Below are 21,536 nucleotides of genomic sequence, written 5' to 3'. Positions count from 1 at the left end.
GCTCCCGCCACCATACCAGCCCAGGTCCAAATCCGCCTCCGAAAAGACAGGGCCCACCGGTGACCTCAACAGTTGACTTTGACACTCGAGCCAGCAGGGCCACGGCCGACTTATCTGCTCTCAGTGGCACTCTGGGAACACCTTGATTTCCATCAGTGATGTTTCGGGTTCCATCAACTTTTTTTTTGAGAAGGGTCTCACTCTGTCATCCACACTGGAGTGCAGTGACACAATCATGGGTCACTGCAGCCTTGAAGTTCTGGGCTCAAGTGAGCCTCCCACCTTTGCCTCCCAAGTTGGTGGGACTACAGGCACACATCACCACACCTGGCTACTTTTTGTATTTTTGGTAGAGACAGGGTTTTGCCATGTGGGCCAGGCTGGTCTCAAACTTTTGGGTTCAAGTGATCCACTCGCCTTGGCCTCCCAAAGTTTTGGGATTACAGGTGTGAGCCACTACGCCTGGCCTATGTTGGGAAAAGCAGCAAAGGAGAAAGGACTGACAGACTGCCTACATAAATTCGTTATGAGTAACACATAAACTAGGAACAACAAACTTCCTCTCAGGAGGAAGTCCTCTCCATGCCTCATGTTCCGGTGCAGGGTGACCATAAACATTGTGCTACCCCTTTGTAGCACTGTGATGCAGCCAGACTTGTAGGCTCCTTGTAAGGCCGGTGTTCCATCAGCTGCACATAGATAATAAGCTAAAGAAAAAAAAAAAAGATAGCCACGTGTTCTTGTTTTGTGAAACTGGCAAATCGCCGCTGTTATCAATCCTTAGAATGACACACCAGTTCCGGTTCACTGATTCACTCCAGCATCACCCTCTCCCCAGCATCACTCTACCCCTACCATGTAGATCAAAGTGATTATAATCAATAGTGTGGATGATCAGAACTCGGGGCCTTCCTGTCGCCTCCAGAGTAATAAAGTGACAGCCCCTGATCCTTTTTCTCTTAATCTTTTTCTCATTCCCTTGTTGCCACCAAACACCCTGGTACCCACAGGTGATGTAGGGCTGGCTCCCTACAGGCCTAGTTCTTAAGTTTTATACTTGAGGACTCCATCAAATCGAAGAAACAAAACCCAACACACGAACCAGGCGCCACCCCTCCCTGCTGAGAAAATGTGCCAGGGCTGTTTGGCCTTTAGTGGGGGTGCTAGACAACACCATCCGATAGGGACAGAACCAAGCTGACCACCCAGTTTCAAAATCTTGAGCAACCACAGTAAAACCAAACAAGTGAAAATAATTTTAATGTTTTATTAACCTAGCATATCCAAAATATTATTTCAACATGTAAATAATACTTTTTAATCTTCAGGCCTTGGTTTTATTTGCATTTCTAGAAATATATACACATTTGCTACTCTATACTACAAAAATTATACAGCAGTCCCCCTTTATCCTCTGGGGTTCTGTTCCAAGCCTCCCAGCGGATGCCTGGACCCCACTCTACAATATAGGCAACATATAAACAATACCTTTAACAGTGAGAGAGATATATATATACATATTTGGTATTGTCTCCAAACTCTAGTGTGTTTTGGATATACCTTTTTTTTTGAGACAGAATCTCACTCTGTGGGCCAACTGGAATGCAATAGCACAATCTTGGCTCACTGCCACCTTCCTCTCCCAGGTTCAACCAATTCTCCTGACTCACGAGTAGCTAGAATTACAGGTTCCCACCACTGCGCCTGGCTAATTTTGGCATTTTTAGGAGACAGGTTTCACTATGTTGGCCAGGCTGGTGTCAAACTCCTGACCTCAAGTGATCCACCTGCCTTAGCCTCCCAAAGTGTTGGGATTACAGACAGGTGTTAGCCACCACACCTGGCCTTTTTTTTTTTTTTTTTAAATGAGAGAGTCTTGCTCTATCACCCAGGCTGCAGTGCAGTGATGTGATCAGAGCTCACTGTAGCTTTGACCTCTCCAGGATCAGGAGATCCTCCTGAGACCACATGCACACACTGCCACACCTGTTTTTTTTTTTTTTTTTTTTTTTTTTTAGAAATGAGGTCTTACTACATTGCCCAGTCCTGTCTCGAATGTCTAGGCTCAAGCAATCTGCCCACCTCAGCCTCCCAAGGTTTACAAGCATGAACCACTGGGCCTGGCTGGATACATCTCAATTTGGACATTAAATTTTCAGAACGTTGTTTCTCAAGACTTTAAATATTAAAAACATTTTTTTAGAATACCTGATCTGTATTTAGATTTCACAAAGTTCACAGTTCACATACCCAGGTTCCTAACATACCTACATTTTCCAATGACTGAACCAAGTTAGTGGTTTTTAAACTTAATCACATGGAACCCTGTTGTGCTGACTGCACCTCCAGAGCTCCACAGCATGAATGGGCAGCAGAGGCTGTGCTGGAGACGCAAGGAAGCGGCTTGTCCAAGCGCAGTCCCAGACCAGACCCGTCACCTGGGCAGCTCCAAGTGCAAACCTGAGTCCATCTCAGAAGCCGGGCCTCGGGTGGGGTCCAGCGCCCTCCTGTAAGGAGCCCCATGTTTTGACACAGGCTAGGGCTTGGGAACCACCGGCCTAGGATACACACCATAGAATAAGATAGCACAGAAACAGTCACGTCACCTAGCATCAGGGTTGTGCCGTGGTCAGGTGATGTCATTGTTGTACAAACATCCTAGAATGACTTACACAGAGCTCGATGGTGCCGCCTCCTCCACACCTAGGCTGTAAGGCAGAGGCTACAAACGTGTGCAAAGCGTGAGTGTGCTGAATGCTGTATGCCACTGTGGCACAGCGCTGCATGTTTGTGCTTCTAAACCTAGATACAGGGCAGTCCAGCTTGCTGAGATTACATCCCAGTGTTCTGAGGTACTGCAGGATGACTAGCTTGTTTATTTTTTTTGAGATGGAGTCTCACTCTGTCCCCCAGGCTGGAGTGCAGTGGTGTGATCTTGGCTTACTGAAACCTCTGCCTCCCAGGTTCAAGCAATTCTCCTGTTTCAGCCTCCCAAGTAGCTGGGATTACAGGGACACCAGCACACCCAGCTGAGTTTTGTAATTTTAGTAGAGATGGGGTTTCATCACATTAGGCTGGTCTCGAACTCCTGACTTCAAGGAATCCACCTGCCTCAGCCTCCCAAAGTGCTGGGATTGCAAGCATGAGCCACCAGGACCGACCCCTTATTTTTAAATAGCTAGAAGAGCAGATCTTCAATGTTTCCAAAACAAAGAAATAAGTGTTCGAGGTGACAAATATGCTAATTACTCTGATTTGATGATTACAGTCTACATGTATCCAAATAAGACAATGTACCCCATCAATATGTACAATTATATCAATTGAGAGCAAAAAAGTTTGTGTCAGATTAAAACAAAAAGGTACAGCGAAAATACAGTATCATCTTTGCAATCATCAGCGTATACATGGCCATTGACGGAAACACTGTTAGCTAGACTGCAGTCTCAATCACCTTTTGCAGAACAGAACTGAATACAGACCCTTCCTGTTACCTTTTTAGACTGTGAAACCAGAAAAAAAAATTCAGTGGCTTGTATTTTTTGTAAAGTGTCTCAGCGGGACATGTGGTGGGCACAGCCAGGTGGCCAGGGTGTATACTGTCTCAGTGGGATGTGTGGTGGGCACAGCCGTGTGGCCAGGGTGTAGTGTCTCAGTGGGATGTGTGGTTGGCACAGCCATGTGGCCAGGGTGTAAAGTGTCTCAGTGGGATGTGTAATGGGCACAGCTGCGTTGTCAGGGTGTACACTGTCTCAGTGGGATGTGTGGTGGGCACAGCCAGGTGGCCAGGGTGTAAAGTGTCTCAGTGGGATGTGTGGTGGGCACAGCTGCACGACCAGGGCGGTTCAGAACAAACTAGGGGGAATTTTGTTTTGCCTTATTTCCTGACACTCGCTAAGGTCCTAGGAAATCTCTGCACTCTTGAAGTGAATAGTGGCTGTCAGTATAAATCTAAGACCAGCATTTATGTTAACCCTGCTCATCGCTTCACAAAATCACAGTGGTGGAAAATGTCACGTCATGAAGGACGCACCTGTCACCTAAGCCACGAAGAACTGTGGCTCTCACACCCCAGCTTACCCTCCCCTCCACCCCATTGTTTTGGTTTTCTGCTCTTCAAACCTATAACACCCAGTCCCCTATAAACTTCATTACTTGAGGAAGCCCTACTGCCTACCCTTGTAGTTTTAAGTCACTTCTGGAAGTTTCCACTGCTTTATCACTGGACAGAGCCGTGTTCAACAGGTGGCATTTTGCAACTTTCTTCTTGGTGTTGAAATCATGTCCAGGTGCAAAATAGCTGTCTCTCAGGCTAGCTAGCTGCTGACAACTATGCCTTTTGTTGTTGTTGAGATGGGTCTTGCTCCGTCTCCCAGGCTGGAGTGCAATGGTGGGATCTTGGCTCACTGCAACCTCTGCCTCCCAAGTAAAAGTGATTCTTCTACCTCAGCCTCCTGAGTAGCTAGGATTACAGCATTCACCACCATGCCCAGCTAAATTTTTTTTTTTTGTATTTTTAGTAGAGATAGGGTTTTACCATATTGGCCAGGCTGCATGAACTCCTGACCTCAGGTGATCCGCCCACCTCGGTCTCCCAAAGTGCTGGGATTACAGGCATGAACCATCGCACCCAGCCAAACTGTGCCTGTTTCAAGTCAGCTGTGGCAGGAACAAGTGATCCAGGAAAACACACCTTCTCACACAGCGAGTCCCATCCCCTTGGGAGTCAGGAACAGGCACACAGCTGTGTCCTCTGGGAATGTGAGCATGCTGTGGCCTGCCACTGGACAAGGACTCTCAGCCAGGCAGGTGAATGTGCCTCCCTCTTCCCAGCCACACAGCCACGTCATTAAAGGCAATGCGGTGAAGAGAGCGTGAGTGAGTGGTCTGGTGTCTGACAGAAGCTTCTATAAGACTGGGCCCTTGGCGATTCTGCACAGCGCAAAGTTGTCCTGAGCTGCCTCCCTTGGTTCCTCTGCTCTTTAAGCTGATTTCACTGGGGTAGTAACTTAAACCACCTCAGATTGTAACATTATTCTGCTTCTCTACTTTGCCAGGTAATTTGTGTGTGTGTGTGTATATATATATATATTGAAATGGCGTTTAACTCGTTGCCCAGGCTGGAGTACAAGTGTGATCTTGGCTCACTGCAACCTCTGCCTCCCAGGTTCAAGTGATGCTCCCAACTCAGCCTCCCAAATAGCTTGGATTACAGGCATGAGCCACTGTGCCCGGCCTAATTTGTATATTTCAATGAGAAAGTTTCAATAAGGTTTCAGGCTATTTGCCATTAGAAATGCAGGGTACCTGGTGTGGAAGTCAGAGAGGACGGGAAGGACCTCATCACTTTACTTTTCACCAAAAAGAAAACAAGCAACAGTTCTTTTCAGGTTTGTCTTGATATAGAAGTGTTAACCATGTCAGAGGATCTTGGAGGGCAGAAAAGATGTTTCAGAAACCAGCTATGATGCTGCTGTGCTAAGAGCTTGTGCTGGAGTGAGCTGCTTTTGTAATCTGTGGTCCCCGTCCTGTGTCATCCATCCTGATGAAGTCAAACCTCTGGAGCATCATCCATCCTGATGAAGTCATATCTCTGGAGCATCATGTCCCACCGTGTGGTTACTCATTATCAGTCCTGATGGAGTCACCACTAGAGCATCAGGTCCCACTGCTCAGTTACGCACAGCAACCTTTCCATGTTCACTAGCCAAGAGCTGCAGCACCCCACACAGGCTTAACACTAGCCGTGTGAACCAGTTCGTGAGTCGATTGGCCAGCCTGCCAGGAGCCAGGGGGTGGAAATCTCCCAACGGCTTGGGTTAAGAGGCTGTCACGGATGAAAACCTACACAGAGAGGGTGGGTGGGTGCCCACTCAGCCTCCATGTGCTGACCCTGAGAACCTGAGGGAGATCTGTGGGGATCGCTCCCGTGTGAGGCCCCTAGGAAATGGGCCTTGCCATACGGTGAGCTTGAGCCCGGACACAGATCCCCGGTTGGGGGAGTCGAGCTGAGGGAAAGCAGAAACCAAGAGGGGGACTATGCTATTCAAAATAATTAACAGACATTACTTTATGGATATGAGGACTTGGGAGGCATTGTGTCCACTTTCGGTTCCTTATGGTCCTTGCTACATTCGTTGTAAAATACTAACTTCAGTATTTACAATTGTTACTGGGCATAACTTACTTACTGGGTCTAACTTACCTTGTGACTTAAGTATTTACACTTGTTAAGTATTTACTGGGCGTAACTTACTTACCTTGTGACTTAAGTATTTACACTTGTTAAGTATTTACTGGGCATAACTTACTTAGTGGGCTTAACTTGCTTACCTTGTGACTTAAGTATTTTGATCTGACGTAAACAACATTAAGCAGAAAAGTATATAATGGAACCTATTGCAAAAATAAAATTGCTGCATGGGCATAGCTCATGTAGTCCTCCAGACCTCGCTCTTTTTCTTTCTCCTTTTTTTCCCCCTGTGCACGCTTCCAGGTTTGGGACCCTCTCGCTGGACGAGATTCCTGGGCTCGCGTTCAGTTCACAACAAGAACCCACACGGCTTCCTGTGGGTAGGCATCTACCTGCAGCCCAGTCCAGGGATGGACATGATTCAACACATAATGTCAAATCTGCCACGCAGATGCTACCCAACTTGACGTTATGCGTTGAATCGTGTCACCACAAGACACGCTGGAGTCCTAGCCTCGGCCCCTCCAAGTGTGACCTCATATGGAGACAGGGTCTTTCCAGTGATGACCCAGTTAAGAGGTCATGAGTGTGTGATCACATGACTGGTGTCCGTACAGAAAGGGGAAGTCAGGACTCAGAACACCATATGAACATGGAGGAGACGGGTTGTGCGTTTATGAGCCCCAAACATGGGAGGATGGCCAACGAACCCCAAGACACTGGGGAGATGCAGCCGACACTCCCTGCAGGGGTTGGCCCTGCCGACACCCTGCTCCTGGACTTCCAGCCTCCAGAACTGTGAAAGAACTGATTTCTGTGATTTGAGCTGCCCAGTCTGTAGTTCTTGGTGAAGGTAGCCATGGGGAAATGAGAACTAGAATCAACTTCAGCATTCAATTTTATTCTATTCCCATTTACCTCAACAAACAGTTAAGATAAGCAGCTCAGTGTGGGATGGTAATCAGTGTCGCTCCACTCCCCACTTCAGAGTCTAAGCTGGTTCCACGTATGCTACCATGTGTTCCGAGCCAGCACCATCACAGCTGAGTCTCTTCTCACCCGGCTTTGATGGTGGGGCGGCTCCTGTGTGTGCAGCTGTGGTCCAGGGGATGTCTGTGCTGGATACAGAAGTTGCCGTGACACTGGGCGCACACCATCTGCAGCATCTCTTTCTTCTTGCAGCCCTCTTTTGAGCACCGGTATGTAAAAATCTGAGAGAGCAAAGTGACTTCAACAAGCAATTCTTTTTGTGGAGACAAGGTGTCCCTGTGTCGCCCAGGCCAGAGTGCAGTGGCTTAATCTCAGCTCACTACAACCTCAACCTCCTGGGCTCAAGCGATTTTCCCGTCTCAGCCTTCTTCGTACCTGGTACCATAGGTGCGCACCACCATGTCCAGCTAATTTTGTTTATTTTCGTAGAGATGGGGTCTTGCCATGTTGCCCAGGCTGGTCTCAAACTCAGCCTCAAGTGACCCTCCTATCTTGGCCTCCCAAAGTGCTAAGATTATAGGTGTGAGTCATGTGCTGGCCTTAATAAGCAATTCTTTAACAGCCCCCAGTAACAACATTCACATTTAAACTAGATGCAGCTCCTGTCTGCACAGAGTACAGATGCCAAATTTCATTTGACCATCTTAGTACAAGCAAGAAGAGGAACATGGGGCTCACGCCTGTAATCCCAGCACTTTGGGAGTCCGAGACAGGTGAATCACCTGAGGTCAGAGTTCGAGACCAGCCTGACCAACATGGAGAAACCCCGTCTTTACTGAAAATAAAAAAAATTAGCCAGGTGGGGTGGCGGGTGCCTGTAATCCCAGCTACTTTGGAGGCTGAGGCATGAGAATCGTTTGAACCTGTGAAGTGGAGGCTGCAGTGAGCCAAGATTATACCACTGTACTCCAGCCTGGTGACAGAGTGAAATTCTGTCTCAAAAAACAAAACAAAAACCCAAAAAACAAAGGAAGAACACTGAGACAAACTTTAACAAGTGGTAAAGAAAGCTGGCATTGAAGCTGCGGGATCCTGTGAATATGGCTCGGATGTGCTGCTGGGAGGACGAGAGAGAAGCAGCAGGGATGCAGGTACCAGGAGGGAAGGAGGCCGAGCACAGGTGTGAAAGGCAGCCCCACAGAGGCACTGGCTCTGGGAGCTCTGGGACAGTGGAGCTTGTCCTCATCAAGGGAACATCATGTCCCTGTACCCACTGGTCATTTTTTAAATTTTTTGGTGGCAGGGGGTAGGTGGCAATATAAATTTCTAGACACTCAGAACTCTGAGTGGGGAAGGTGGAAAGTGGGGATGGGGATCAGCAGCCAGGTGTGGCCCTCCGGCCAAGGCAGGCAGGCAGGTACAGCCACGCTGAGCAACCAGGCAGGAGGGGCCCATGCAGAGACGCAGGCAGAACACAGATGGTGCCTGCCGTGAGGGCAGGGGCAGAAGGAGGGTGCACCTGTTTGGGGGCCTTGGGGCAATGCTGGGTGAGCCCCCAGCAAGGGAGGCTGTGTTGTGTGGGAGAAGCGGGTGCACCAGGGAGAGCTGTGATATCTGAGAGGCTCAAGAGATCTCCAAAGGCTGAGGGACCCAGGCACAGCCACAGCAGGGGGAACTAGACAGGGTCAGAAAGGGAGGCCGGAGTGAGCTTCCATACAGAGGGTTTTGTGTGGCAGACTAAGGAACACTGATTTTATTCCATGTTTGAGACTGAAAGTTATTTGGCTTATGGTACTATAATTGTAAAGTATTGAACATCATATTCTAAGATAGTTGATAACCACCGACCAGGTCCCACAACTAGGAACTGATTAAGCCTGACAACAGCCAGTTCCCTAGAGAAGCTCCTTGAGTCTGGCATGGTGGCTCACACCTGTAATCCCAGCACTTTGGGAAGCTGAGGCTGACAGATCACCTGAGGTCAGGAGTTTGAGACCAGCCTGACCAACATGGAGAAACTCCATCTCTACTAAAACTACAAAATTAGCCAGGCATGGTGGCAGATGCCTGTAATCCCAGCTACTTGGGAGGCTCAGGCAGGAGAATCCCTTGAACCCGGGAGGCAGAGGTGTTGTGGTGAGGGGAGATCCTGTCATTGCACTCCAGCCTGGGTGACAGAGCAAAACTGTTTCAAAAAAAAAAAAAAAAAAAGAGAAGCTCCTGGAAAAGCCAGAAGGGCCTACAGGCTCATGCTGAGGAGCAAAAGAAAGGAGGCGGCACTGTGCCTGAAGGCCTGAAGGTCGGCAGGCCTTAGGAAGAACTGGAGGAACCAGCAGGGCCTCAGTGAAGGGAAGGTGAAGCCGGCCCTGCCCAGACTCAGGAGAGCATGCAATTCTGGGAAGGACAGCCCAGGATGGGCACTGCACGGAAGGAAGCAGACGTGAGCCTCCAGAGACACCAGCTGAGCAGCGGAAAGGAGAGGTGAGATCTCAACACACTTCCCGGTCCTGCCCCTCCTGAAATACCATAAAAGCCACAGAAAAGATTTTTGGAAAAGGATATAAACCCACAAGCGTAGAGACGATGACAATGAAGACAGCAGCGAGATTTCAGAAGCTAAGAATGACGTGGACAAACGAGGACTTAAGGGATGTGGGAAAGACAAACTGTCAACAGGAAGAGAGGCCAAAAAGCAGCCCCACTTATGAATCAAAACCCTAACAGCTCAGCCAGGCATGGTGGCTCACACCTGTGATCCCAGCACTTTGGGAGTCCAAGGTGGGTGGATCACGAGGTCAGGAGCTCAAGACCAGCCTGACCAACATGGTGAAACCCTGTGTCTACTAAAAATACAACATTTAGCCAGGTGTGGTGGCATGTGCCTATAGTCCCAGCTACTCGGGAGGCGGAGGCAGGAGAATCACTTGAACCCAGGAGGCGGAGGTTACAGTGAGCCGAGATCACACCACAGCACTCCAGCCTGGGTGACAGAGCAAGACTCCGGCCCATAAAAATAAAAAAACAAAAAAGAAAAGAAAAAAAATTATCCAGGGGTGAGAGAAGAGCAGAGGAAACCAAAGAAACCGAGAGAATATTCCAGAATCTAGGAGGGGTCCACTGTGTGTCCAACACATAGGAGACAGACCTATGGCAGGACAGGAGTCTGGTGTGACCCTTCCAACTCTGGTACAGGGAGAAGCTCCTGCAAGCTTTCAGAAAACGGGCCCCACTGAGGACCAAAGTCAGGACAGTGTGGGAACTCTGAAGACAGGGCAGATGTCCCAGGAAGAGTTCAACAGTAGGATGCTCAGACCCAGTCAGCTCATTACAGAGAAGCAGAAGATAAAGACCCGCAGAGATGCATGGGGTCGACTGACCTCCCCGTCTCCCTCCCAGGAAGCAACCAAAGGATGGACTTCCGCCAAAATAAGGGACAAAGAAGAACACAGAATACGGAAACTCAGCTCTACCCTGAGAAATGCAGGAAAGTTGGATCCCTCAAGAGAAGCCAGCCTGGGCAACAAAGTGAGACCCCCACCTCTACAAAAATTTTTATTAGCCAGGCGTGGTGGCGTATGCCTGTCATCCCAGCTACTAGAGGGGCTGAGGTGGGAGGATGGCTTGAGCCCAGGAGGTCCAGACTGCAGTGAGCCGAGATCCCACCACTGTACTCCAGCCTGGGCAACAGAGCAAGGCCCTGTCTCAAAATAAAAAAACAAAACAAAAAAACCCAAAGGGAATCTCTAGGCTGTCGTCCTGAATGTAACAGAGGCCTGGATCACCCACCCAAAAGCACAGCCCAACTCTAAAGGGAGGTGGATGCACAAGTGTGGGAAACGGCTGTGGAGGAAATTCTCAGTGTCCCTGTGGTGGGCAGGGAATGCCTGTGGCCAGAGAGTGAGCAAGAAAAACTCAGGACACGACAACATTTACATGGGAAAACGCGGACACCAGGAACACACACCGCTGGCTAAGAGCTGAAGGCTGGGGGCGCCCACAGAGAACTGGGGCCTGCTGTGTTTCCTAACAGGCTTTACTATTAATGAACAAGTGAAAAACTTTAATAAAAAAACGCTGATGGCACCAATGCAAGAACACAATTTTATATCTTCTTCCATTTTACTAGGAGGAGCTTAGAAAATAAACACACATTAACAGAATGGATCTAGAAAGCCACTCGAATACTCCATCTCAGGAGGAAAACCAGTCAATTCTGGTAAAGAAAAACAAACCTGACCCGGGATCCCTTAAAAGAACATTTATAAAACTAAAAACTCACTCCCCTTGCAGCATAGGGCAGAGATAATACAGCATAAGGACTCTACTTTGTATATAAACTATTGGGACTAATTTTCAATTAGAAAACAGATCCTTCCCAAGAAAAAAGCAGCCTTCGCAGTGAAGGAACAGACGCGGACTCTGTCCTCACCTTCTCTTTCTTCTTCCCAGGATGATAGCCACAGTCTCGATCCATGTGATCACCAACCACCACGTCTGGGACCTGTCCCTTTTTTATTGGGATGGGGATATTACAGAGTGGGCACACCGGGACCTGAACATCCTAAAAATAACAAAGGTGAGATGCCATCTGAGACTCAGACAACCTGAACTGACAAAAGCTTTAAATGGGTACTCTTGCATGGCATACTTAAACACAAATAGAGTACAAACACCGGGCTCCCTCGCCCTCCCAGAACAAAGCATAATTGGCGTCACAGATTAGCAGTGGCATCTCTAGAATGTGAGCATCAGCTGCCCTGAGGAGTCTAGTGAAAGTCTCAACAAATGGACTTCAGCCAACTGCAAAAATCAACCAGGGCCACCTCAGAATGACACTGCCCAGGTGAGAGGAGAGTCTGCCCAGATGCCCGCACAGTGGAGACAATGGAGGGAAACGTGGACCACAAAGACCCTCCACCTCCCCTCACTCATCAACTGTCTGATTCTTTTGTGGCTTCCCCCGAGGCCTCTACCCCTTGCTCATGCCTAGATGAGGCCACGTATACCGGGGGTGAGCTCCCAGATACTAATGACTGTCACTGGCTGCAGGCCAAGGTTGTGGGGGCTCCAGAGGAAATGACCACCCAACAGCTGAAGGCCCAGCATGGCTAAAAACCTGAGCCAGGACAGGTGGTGACTAAATGGTCAACGAGAAAACTGAGGTGGCACTGCGTATCAAACGGGTGGCAGGTGATCACGGAATCACGGGACCTGCTGTCTGCAGCCCGAGCTGGCAGAGTCACAGGTGGTGCACCCACATTTGGCCAAATGAAGATATAAAGCATCAGTAAATGATCTCCAGCCAGACTCCGCCGCATGCTGGGGCAAGAAGGTGCAGTCAGAAGACACAGAAGACACGCTAGGCAGTCTGGCTTAGTCACTCATCCCTGGTAAACGCAAGGATGTGAGTCTCCCTCCCCACCCACCATGATCACCTAAAAAAGGCTGGAGGGTCAGACCCTGGCCAACACTGGTCAAAGCACAGAATGCTAGGTCACCCACATTACTCCCGCCACCAGAGTAAAGGGGCAGAGTTCACTAAAATGACCTGTGACCCATCCAGAGACAAAGTGAACATGGGCTGGGAACCATCTCAAAAGTCAACAACAGAAGTCTCAAACCTTTGTCTTAGAGTCTTCTTTTCGTTTCTACTGTGGACTCTGGGAATCACCTAAATATCATGTCAAGGCCGCTGCTCTTCAACTAAGTAAGCATATTTACTGCCTTCCTGATTGGCTTCCAAGTCAAATATTAAAACCTTCCTTGCCTCCTGTGAAGACACAGCCATGGTGTAACGGATCGAAGGAACCAAGTATTTGAACATCTAAAGTAAGCTTTGAATATAAGGTTATAAGTAAGTGACTCCACAAGTCCCTGAAAATAAAGTCTCAGTTGTCGGAGAGCTGTCCAACAGATGGCAGAAATGCTCGTCTGTACTGTAACACAGCAGTCACTTGAATGTGGCTAGCAGGACTGAGAAAATGAATTTTAAAATTTAATTTCCACTGAGTTAGCCATGCATGGCTAGTGCCTACTGTCCCAGCTGGACAGTACAGCTTTAGACAGCAAAGATAAGAATCTTTTGAACAAAGGATTATGAATTACCTTCTGGAATGCACACGGACACTTATGTGCAGCATATGTAAAATGATCTTTACAGAAATCTTGTTTACACATATCACATTTTACTGGAAGAAAATCTGAAAAACAAAAAACAGTGAAGTTTTAAAGACTGGAACAAAACAATTCTAGATGGTTCTATGAAAGTGTTTACCTATAGTAAGTGCTTCAGGCCTGTGAGATTAGTATGCCCCTGAGGGTCACACATGTGAAAACAATCCTGGGGTCAGGCTGCCTTCTAGAGAGACACCCCAAGTCATGCGGCATCACAAATACTCAAGCAGCACCCTGGATCCACTCAGCCCTGCCTGTACCCCCCCCACACCTTCTGGTGGATGCTGAATATCCAACAGACCCTGCACCAGTGCAGCTGTTAATCCTGAAAAGCCAGGAAGGCCGAGACACAATTATCAGCTAATTCATGTAACAGCCAGCCTTCCCCCAACAAAATACCACTTTCTATTAAGTCTCTAAAAAGTACTTACCTAGCTGCTTGCAAGTTTTTTCTGAACAATGCTTCCCCAAATCAGGAAACTCCATTATGAGAACAGTGCTCAAAACGCAGACGGTAAATATCACCTACAAGAATTAGAATAGTTAGGAGGAAAGCCGTGACTGCCCTTCACTCACCAGGATTTACAATTACAGCTAATGAAAGTCAACAGTCCGGGCCCCTTGGCTCATGTCTGTAATCCCAGGAATTTGGGAGGCCAAGGTCGGCGGATCACCTGGGGTCGGGAGTTTGAGACCAGCCTAACCAACATGGAGAAACCTGTCTCTACTAAAAATACAAAAAATCAGCGGGGCGTGGTGGCAATGCCTGTAATCCCAGCTACTCAGGACTCTGAGGGAGGAGAATCGCTTGAACCCTGGAGGCGGAGGTTGCGGTGAGCCTAGATCGCCCCATTGCACTCCAGCCTGGGAAACTAGAGCAAAACTCCGTCTTGGGGGGAAAACAAAAAGAAGAAAATCAATAAACAGCTGTGTGGGGAGCATTCAGTGGGAGTTTCAGTACAAACAGCAGGTCTCAGCCGTTCGTAATCAACCCCATTAGTAGAAACGGACTCCTTTTTAGTCCTTTAAATTTCTAGTCTATGAAGTTCACCTTGGCCCCGGGTTTCTATTTCAACTCATACTGAGAGGGGGGGGGTGGATATTCAATTCATACAGCTGCCAGTGAAAATTACGACTTTGATGAATTTCAAGTCACAATTTTATCAATATACTTGTTGATATGAACAAAACTATGTTACTAGGTGCTAAATCACATTAGTTGACTACACTATCCAGAGATTTAACTCTGTTCCTCGCCTCTCCAACTCTCGCAGGCATTGAGTCTTACTGTGAACTTATTCCTCGATGACATCAACCTAGAGTTGATCAGGGAGAAGCCAAGCTGTTAACTCACAATGGAAAACAGGCAGACAGCTGGTGAAACTACTGCACTCGAAAGAGAATCAAGGGGCTCACGAGATCCCCTCCATGATCTAGTACCCACCAGACCTCCCAGGGCCTTTTTCTGACCTTCCCATCAGCTCTCTCCACCCTCCTGGAGGCCTCCTGGGCTGTCCCCTGTGCCTGGAACACATGGCAAACGTCTGACTCCCAGCAGGCAGCGGGACGCCCAACAAACAGGCCAGACCCTCAGCAGCCTGACCCTAAGCAGACCCGGCCCCCAGCAGACAACCCGGACTCCCGGCAAGCAGCCGGACCCCCGACAGACAGGCCAGACTCTCAGCAGCCTGACCCCAGCCAGGCCCGGCCCCCAGCAGACAGCCCGGACTCCCAGCAGACAAGCAGGAACCCCCAGGCAGGCCCTGTCCCCTGGGGCGGCGCAATGCCGACCCTGTACCTGGCTCTCGTTTGGGACCCAGGCAGCTGCGGGAAGCAGCAGATGGAGACGGACACGCAGGAGTCTTCCTCCGCAGTCGGCTCCGGGGAGCGAGGCCAAAAGAGCCTCGACACCGGCACCGAGACGCCGCAGGACGCAGGCCCAAGCTCACAACAGAACACGACATGTCGCTGCCCGCAGACCACGGCCGTTTATACGCAGCCCCGGGATCCGCGAGCCGCCACGGCCTAGCGGCTTCCGGGCGCGCCCGGACAACGTAACCCTCAGACTGGCCAATCCCATCCGGCCGCAGCCCGGCGGCGCCGGCGCGTCCCGAGTACGTCACCAGCCATCCGGCCAATCCCGCCCTGCCGAGCCCTGCAGCTCCGCCCGCTCTTCGCCCCTCCGCTTTCTTTCTGGAAGCGTCCGGGCGCTTCTCGCAGGCGGCGCGCGTGCTGAGTCACTGTGAGGCGGCTCCGCGCAGTCGCAGCCGCGCGGGCATGGAGCGGAGAAGCTGAGTCAGGGCTGTGGCCAGGGTCTCGCGGGGCAGGAGCGCGAGGCAGGCCTGAGTGGGGAGGCCCAGCGGCCCATCAGCGTTCCCCCACTCAACCTCGCGCACCCACCCACGGTTCCCCATCCTGCGGGTCCCAGGAGGCCTCTATCTCAAAACAACCTGTTGTTAGGTAATTTCAAACTTAGAGAAAAGCTTCAAGAATAATACAGAAAATGTCAGTGTCCCCAGCAGCCAGTTTAACCGTTTCCCATTTCACCGCCGCTGCCCCCGCCCCCTGCAGGGTTATGTGGGTGGCCGTGTGGGGTTGACTCTGCCCAGGGCCACGGTGGCTGCACAGAGCGTCCTGCACATAAGTGGCTCTGCCTGGGGAAGACCCCCGTCCCGCCTTTCACAGGCAAGCCGGCTGGGCAGGAGGAGGATCACAGCTCACTGCAGCCTCCACCTCCCAGGTTCCTGAGTAGCAGGGGCTACAGATGTGCACCATCATGCCGGGCTAATTTTTGTATTTTTCATGGTTATGGGGTTTCATAGTGTGGCTTAGGCTGGTCTTGAACTCCTGACCGTAGATGATCACTCTGCCTTGGCCTCCCAAAGTGCTGGGATTAACAGGCATGAGCCACTGTGCCTGGTTTATTGTACAGTCTGTACTCTCAGTTTTTACCAGAGGACTCAAGGGCTGTGAAAAGATCAAGACCTCACCAGCTGCACAGTGTTGGTGATTGGCTCCATCTTTATGTCCTTTCTGATCACGCAGCATCTCCCCCTGAAGGCTCTGCCCAGGCCCAGGACAGTCCCCTTTCAGGATGTCTGAATTAGTGCAGGACCTTCTTGACCACATCCCTCTCCCTGGACTGGTTCATTACCTGTTTTACCTACCTTTCCCTTCTCCCCAACCCCCGCCTTTTTTTTCAGACAGAGTTTCATTCTTGTCCAGGGGGAGTGCAATGTCGCAGTCTCCGCTCCCTGCAACCTCTGCCTCGCAGGTTCAAGTGATTCTCCTGCCTCAGCTTCCCAAGTAGCTGGGATTACAGGTGCATGCCACCATGAACAGCTAATTTTTTTTTTGTATTTTAGGAAGAGAAGGGTTTCACCATGTTGGCCAGGCGGGTCTCAAACTCTTGACCTCAGGTGATCCACCCGCCTTGGCCTCCTGAAGTGCTGGTATTACAGGCGTGCGCCACCACACCTGATCTACCCCCCTTTTCTCTTGATGTAAGTGCTGCTTTGATATGGACATTTTAATCCATACTCTGGTTTGATCTTGTTTTAAGTAAAAATAGTGCCTTCTGGAGAGTTTTCCCAAGGCCTAGCCTGTTTTCAGGAAGGAGATTCAGGAGGCACCAGCTGGCCTCTCTCTCTTTTATTGAGATTCGCAGCGGATGACAGAGAGGGAGGGAATCCCAAATGCCCGGGTCTCCCTCCTCATATGTATTAACTTTACAACTATATATGATTTGCAGTGTTGACTGACCTGTGGAGTGGCTTGAGCCTGAATGCCTGAGGCTGTGGCTACCGAGTGAATGGGTTGTGCTAAGGAGAATTGCCACCTTGGGAACCCCTGTATAGTTGTGGCTTTTCTGATTAAGTATCAATAAAAGCCTGACCTTGTAAAAAAAAAAAAACACACACACACACACACAGACATTAGTGGATCTGCTTATGTTTCACCCTTCGTTGCTCAGTGATAGCTCTGCAGAGTCACAGCAAACACAGAATCGTCTAATTATCGTAAACGTTGGTAAGTAAACACTCCTAGGGCAGTGGCTCCCAGGGGAAATACAGAGTTCGGTTCCTCTCAGCCTCCAGCTGCAGCATTTTTGTGAAGCAGTTCACTATTAACCTTGTTGGGTGTGCGTCTCTCTCTGAGGGTACCTTCTTTAATAATATATTGTTGATTCATTAACATGGAATTAATGGCCAATATACCTCTGTCACTTATGCCTGATGAAGTTTATCGACACATGGATTTTTCTCCCTTAGGCACATCGCAGTCTTCTTGCAATCAAGAAACTACACGGGGCTGGGTGCAGTGGCTCACACCTGTAATCCCAGCACTTGGGGAGGCCAAGGGGGTGGATCATCTGACGTCAGGAGTTTGAGACCAGCCTGACCAACATGGTGAAGCCCTGTCTCTACTAAAAATACAAAAATTAGCCGGGCATGGTGGTGAGTGCCCATAATCTCAGCTACTCTGGAGGCTGAGGCAGGAGAATTACCTGAATCCCAGAGGTGGAGATTGCAGTGAGCCAAGATCATGCCACGGCCTCCAGCCTGGGTGAGAGTGAGACTCCATTTGAGAAAAACAAATCAAGAAGATTAGCCAGGTGTCGTGGTGGACGCCTGTAATCCCAGCTACTCTGGGGCTGAGGCAGAAGAATCGCTTGAACCTGGGAGGCGGAAGTCCCAGTGAGTGGAGATTGTGCCAGTGTACTCCAGCCTGGGCAACAGAGCAAGGCTCTGTCTCAAAAAAAGAAAAGAAACAACACTAAGGTCTGCTTCTCACACCCCATTCAGATTTTGTCCTGTTTAGCTTTTTACCCCATTCACATTTTACGCCAGTTTTTTACCCCGTTCAGATTTTACCCCATTTAGATTTTGCTCCATTCAGACTTTACCCTGTTTAGATTTTACCAACAGTGTCAACAATGTCTCTTTCGCTTTCTGCTCCAGAAACCCATTCACAATCACAGTTTCAGTTCCCTACCAGCTGGGATATGTCTTTGGATATTCCTGTCCTTGTAATCCTGCTCCCAAAGTGCTGGGATTACAGGCCTGAACCACCGAGCCCAGCCATTGAGAACACTCTCTTCCTCTGCTGCAGGGACACCTCCTCTCCTTATTTTCCTCCTAAGTTAGCAGTGACTACACTCACACTACATCACTCATGGTATTTCTTTTCTTTTTGAGATGCAATCTCGCTCTGTCACCCAGCCTGGAGTACAGTGGCACAGTCTCAGCTCACTGCAACCTCCACCTCCTGGGTTCAAGCAATTCTGCCTCAGCCTCCTGAGTAGCTGGAACTACAGGTTCGTGCCACCGCTTCTGGCTAATTTTATACTTAGTGGAGGTGGGTATTTCTGCATACACCATCCTTGGGCTGGGCACCATGCCTCATGCCTGTAATCCCAGCACTTTGGAAGGCTGAGCCAGGTGGATCCCTTGAGGCCAGGAGTTCAAGAACAGCCTGGGCAACATAGCAAGACCCTGTCTCTACAAAAAGAAAAAGATTTTAAGTCATTCTTGATTTTAAAATGCTACTCTGGCCAGGTGTGGTGGCTCATGCCTGTAATCCCAGCACTTTGGGAGGCTGAGGTGTGTGAATCACAAGGTCAGGTGTTTGAGACTGGCCTGACCAACATGGTTAAACCCTGTCTCTACTAAAAATACAAAATTAGCTGGGCATGGTGGTGGGCGCTTGTAATCCCAGCTGCTCGGGAGGCTGAAGCAGGAGAATCGCTTGAACCTGGGGAGGGCAGAGTTGCAGTGAGCCCAGATCGCGCCATTGCACTCCAGCCTGAGCAACAGAGCAAGACTCCATCTCAAACATAATACAATAAAATAAAATGCTACTCTGATCTGAGCTCCTGCCAGTAGTGGCCTCCAGATCCTTAGGGGTCTGTTCTCGAGAACGCGGGGCGGGGGGGCCTCGTTCTTCATGGAATAACAACGATGCGAAGTCAAAGGGTTGTTTCAACTGTGTTCTGTTTCCTGAGGGGTTCTGAATAAGCAGCGACCACCCCGATTCCTCCCTGCTTCCATGTCCCCTCCCGGCCAGGCCCCCTTTTGACCCCCTTCAATCTCCAAGTTAAATACGAAAGCCCTGCGTCCCAGCAGCTCCCTCTGCAGGCCGCAGCGGGTCTTTGTGAATCAGGCCCACACTGCTCGACCTGTTTGTTCCTCATTTAATTTAATTTAATTTATTTATTTATTTATTTTGAGACGGAGTTTCACTCTTGTTACCCAGGCTGGAGTACAATGGTGCGATCTCAGCTCACCACAACCTCTGCCTCCTGGGTTCAGGCAATTCTCCTGCCTCAGCCTCCTGAGTAGCTGGGATTACAGGCACGTGCCACCATGCCCAGCTAATTTTTTGTATTTTTAGTAGAGACGGGGTTTCACTATGTTGACCAGGATGGTTTTGATCTCTTGACCTCGTGATCCACCCGCCTCTGCCTCCCAAAGTGCTGGGATTACAGGCTTGAGCCACCGCCCTGGCCCTGTTCCTTATTTTAATCTTTGCACGTGGGCTAGGACTGCAACATTGTTTCTGTCTTCTACAAATATTAGTTTGAAATAGAGAGGAAATTAATTTCCTGTCTGGCTGCCACACCTAGTGATGGTGTGGACTGCAGCCCGAGGCTGTGCCCTGCTCACTTTAACTCCCAGTCAGGCTGCAGGGAGCTGTTGAGGACCTGAGGACCTGCTCCATAGGAGATCCTTTGCTGGGGAAGGCACGACTGTAGCCTGTAAGCTCCATGGAGAATGCAAATATGTGTGTGTGTGTGTGTGTGTGTGTGTGTGTGTGTGTGTATATATATATATATATATTCTTTTTTTTTTTTTTAAGACAGAGTTTCACTCTTGTTGCCCCAGCTGGACTGCAGTGGCATAATCTCGGCTCATTGCAACCTCCGCTTCACAGATTCAAGCAATTCTCCTGCCTCAGCCTCCTGAGTAGCTGAGATTACAGGCACCTGCCACCACTCCTGGCTATTTTTTTTTTAATTTTTAGTAGAAATGGGTTTCACCATGTTAGCCAGGCTGGTCTTGAGCTCCTTACCTCAGGTTCCTGCATTGGCTTCCCAAACTGCTGGGATTACAGGCATAAACCACAGCACACGGCCCAAATGTATATATTTTTAAAAGACAGCTCAGCCCAAAGCAGCACCAGCATGGACAGGCCAAGTGACAAAGACAGTCACAGAGGCGCACAGATGCTGTGGGGGTGAGTGTGTGGCCAGCTAGACCTGCAGGGACCCTGGCTGTGGCAGGGAAGGGGACCAGGGGGTCTCTGGGAGACACAGGGCTCTGACCTCTGTGCAGGGTGAGGAAGGGGTTTACAAGGAGAAGGAGAGGATGAGCTACCCTTCATGGATTGTTGGCCTTTGCATGAGCTTAGCCCAAGCCTGAAGTCAGCACCGCCAAGTGGCTGTCCCCTGCTGATCTTTGAGAAACACAAAAGTGCCCAATGGTCTTTGTGAGTCTGAAATCTGAGCGAAGTGTCTGACCCTCAAGCTTCCCGGGAGGACTCAGTTTATCTCCTGGGACATATGCAGGCTTCATTCCTTCTGGACCAGTCATGCCCCACGCCAACCGAGCCATGCTGGGCTGGCCTTTCCGGGGTGCTGTGATTAGGTCTAGGAAATTCCACCAGGAGGGAAGGGTGGGCTGTGTCCTCGGGAGGGAGGCGGTGGGTAGCAGGCGCTGGCCTCCCAGGCAGCCCTATGTCCCTGCATCCCCAAAGCTCCCACTACTCCCTGGACTATTCTTTGAAAAGGGCCCCTGTGTCCATCTTTGCCAGCTACAGAAACTCTAAAAACAGACACTATCATAGCAATCAATGACCAAACTCTTCCAATGGGGCACTGGGGCACAGGCAAAAAGCAAAGCACACTGGACCTCAGCCCAGGAGCCCCCACTGTTCCCCTCCAGCCCCTCCCCACTCACTCAGGTGAGTCATCACCCCCAGGAGGGCCCCCTCTCTCTGTCCAGCCCTTCCCCACTCACTCAGGTGGTCATCACCCCCAGGAGGGCCCCCTCTCTCTGTCCAGCCCCTCCCCACTCACTCAAGTGAGTCATCACCCCCAGGAGAGCCCCCTCTCTCTGTCCAGCCCTTCCCCACTCACTCAGGTGGTCATCACCCCCAGGAGGGCCCCCTCTCCATCCAGCCCCTCCCCACTCACTCAGGTGGTCATCACCCCCAGGAGGGCCCCCTCTCCGTCCAGCCC

At 49.9% G+C, this 21,536-nt stretch overlaps 1 protein-coding gene across 1 annotated transcript; it reads right to left on the bottom strand.

The window, feature by feature from the left end:
- Positions 1–7,073: 7,073 nt before the first annotated feature.
- ZFAND2A (zinc finger AN1-type containing 2A) lies at positions 7,074–15,348 on the bottom strand. The gene is made up of 5 exons (XM_002744446.7): positions 15,096–15,348; positions 13,729–13,822; positions 13,229–13,323; positions 11,553–11,684; positions 7,074–7,404 (listed from the first exon to the last, which is right to left on the bottom strand). Exons 2-5 carry the CDS (start codon positions 13,781–13,783, stop codon positions 7,249–7,251), a joined length of 438 nt encoding a protein of 145 aa, XP_002744492.1. The 5' UTR covers positions 13,784–13,822; positions 15,096–15,348; the 3' UTR covers positions 7,074–7,248.
- Positions 15,349–21,536: the final 6,188 nt, after the last annotated feature.

This window comes from Callithrix jacchus, chromosome 2, assembly GCF_049354715.1.
Source record: "Callithrix jacchus isolate 240 chromosome 2, calJac240_pri, whole genome shotgun sequence".
Taxonomy (NCBI): domain Eukaryota; kingdom Metazoa; phylum Chordata; class Mammalia; order Primates; family Cebidae; genus Callithrix; species Callithrix jacchus.
This window is presented reverse-complemented; position numbering and strand designations above follow the sequence as displayed.

What these genes read in the sequence shown, in the direction of transcription:
- ZFAND2A (XM_002744446.7), bottom strand. Translation starts at nt 13,783, where the DNA reads ATGGAGTTTCCTGATTTGGGGAAGCATTGTTCAGAAAAAACTTGCAAG. An exon ending in AAAAACTTGCAAGCAGCTAG is followed by an intron (nt 13,324 to 13,728) that starts GTAAGTACTTTT and finishes TTTGTTTTTCAG; the next exon opens with ATTTTCTTCCAGTAAAATGT. An exon ending in GTCCGTGTGCATTCCAGAAG is followed by an intron (nt 11,685 to 13,228) that starts GTAATTCATAAT and finishes TGTTATTTTTAG; the next exon opens with GATGTTCAGGTCCCGGTGTG.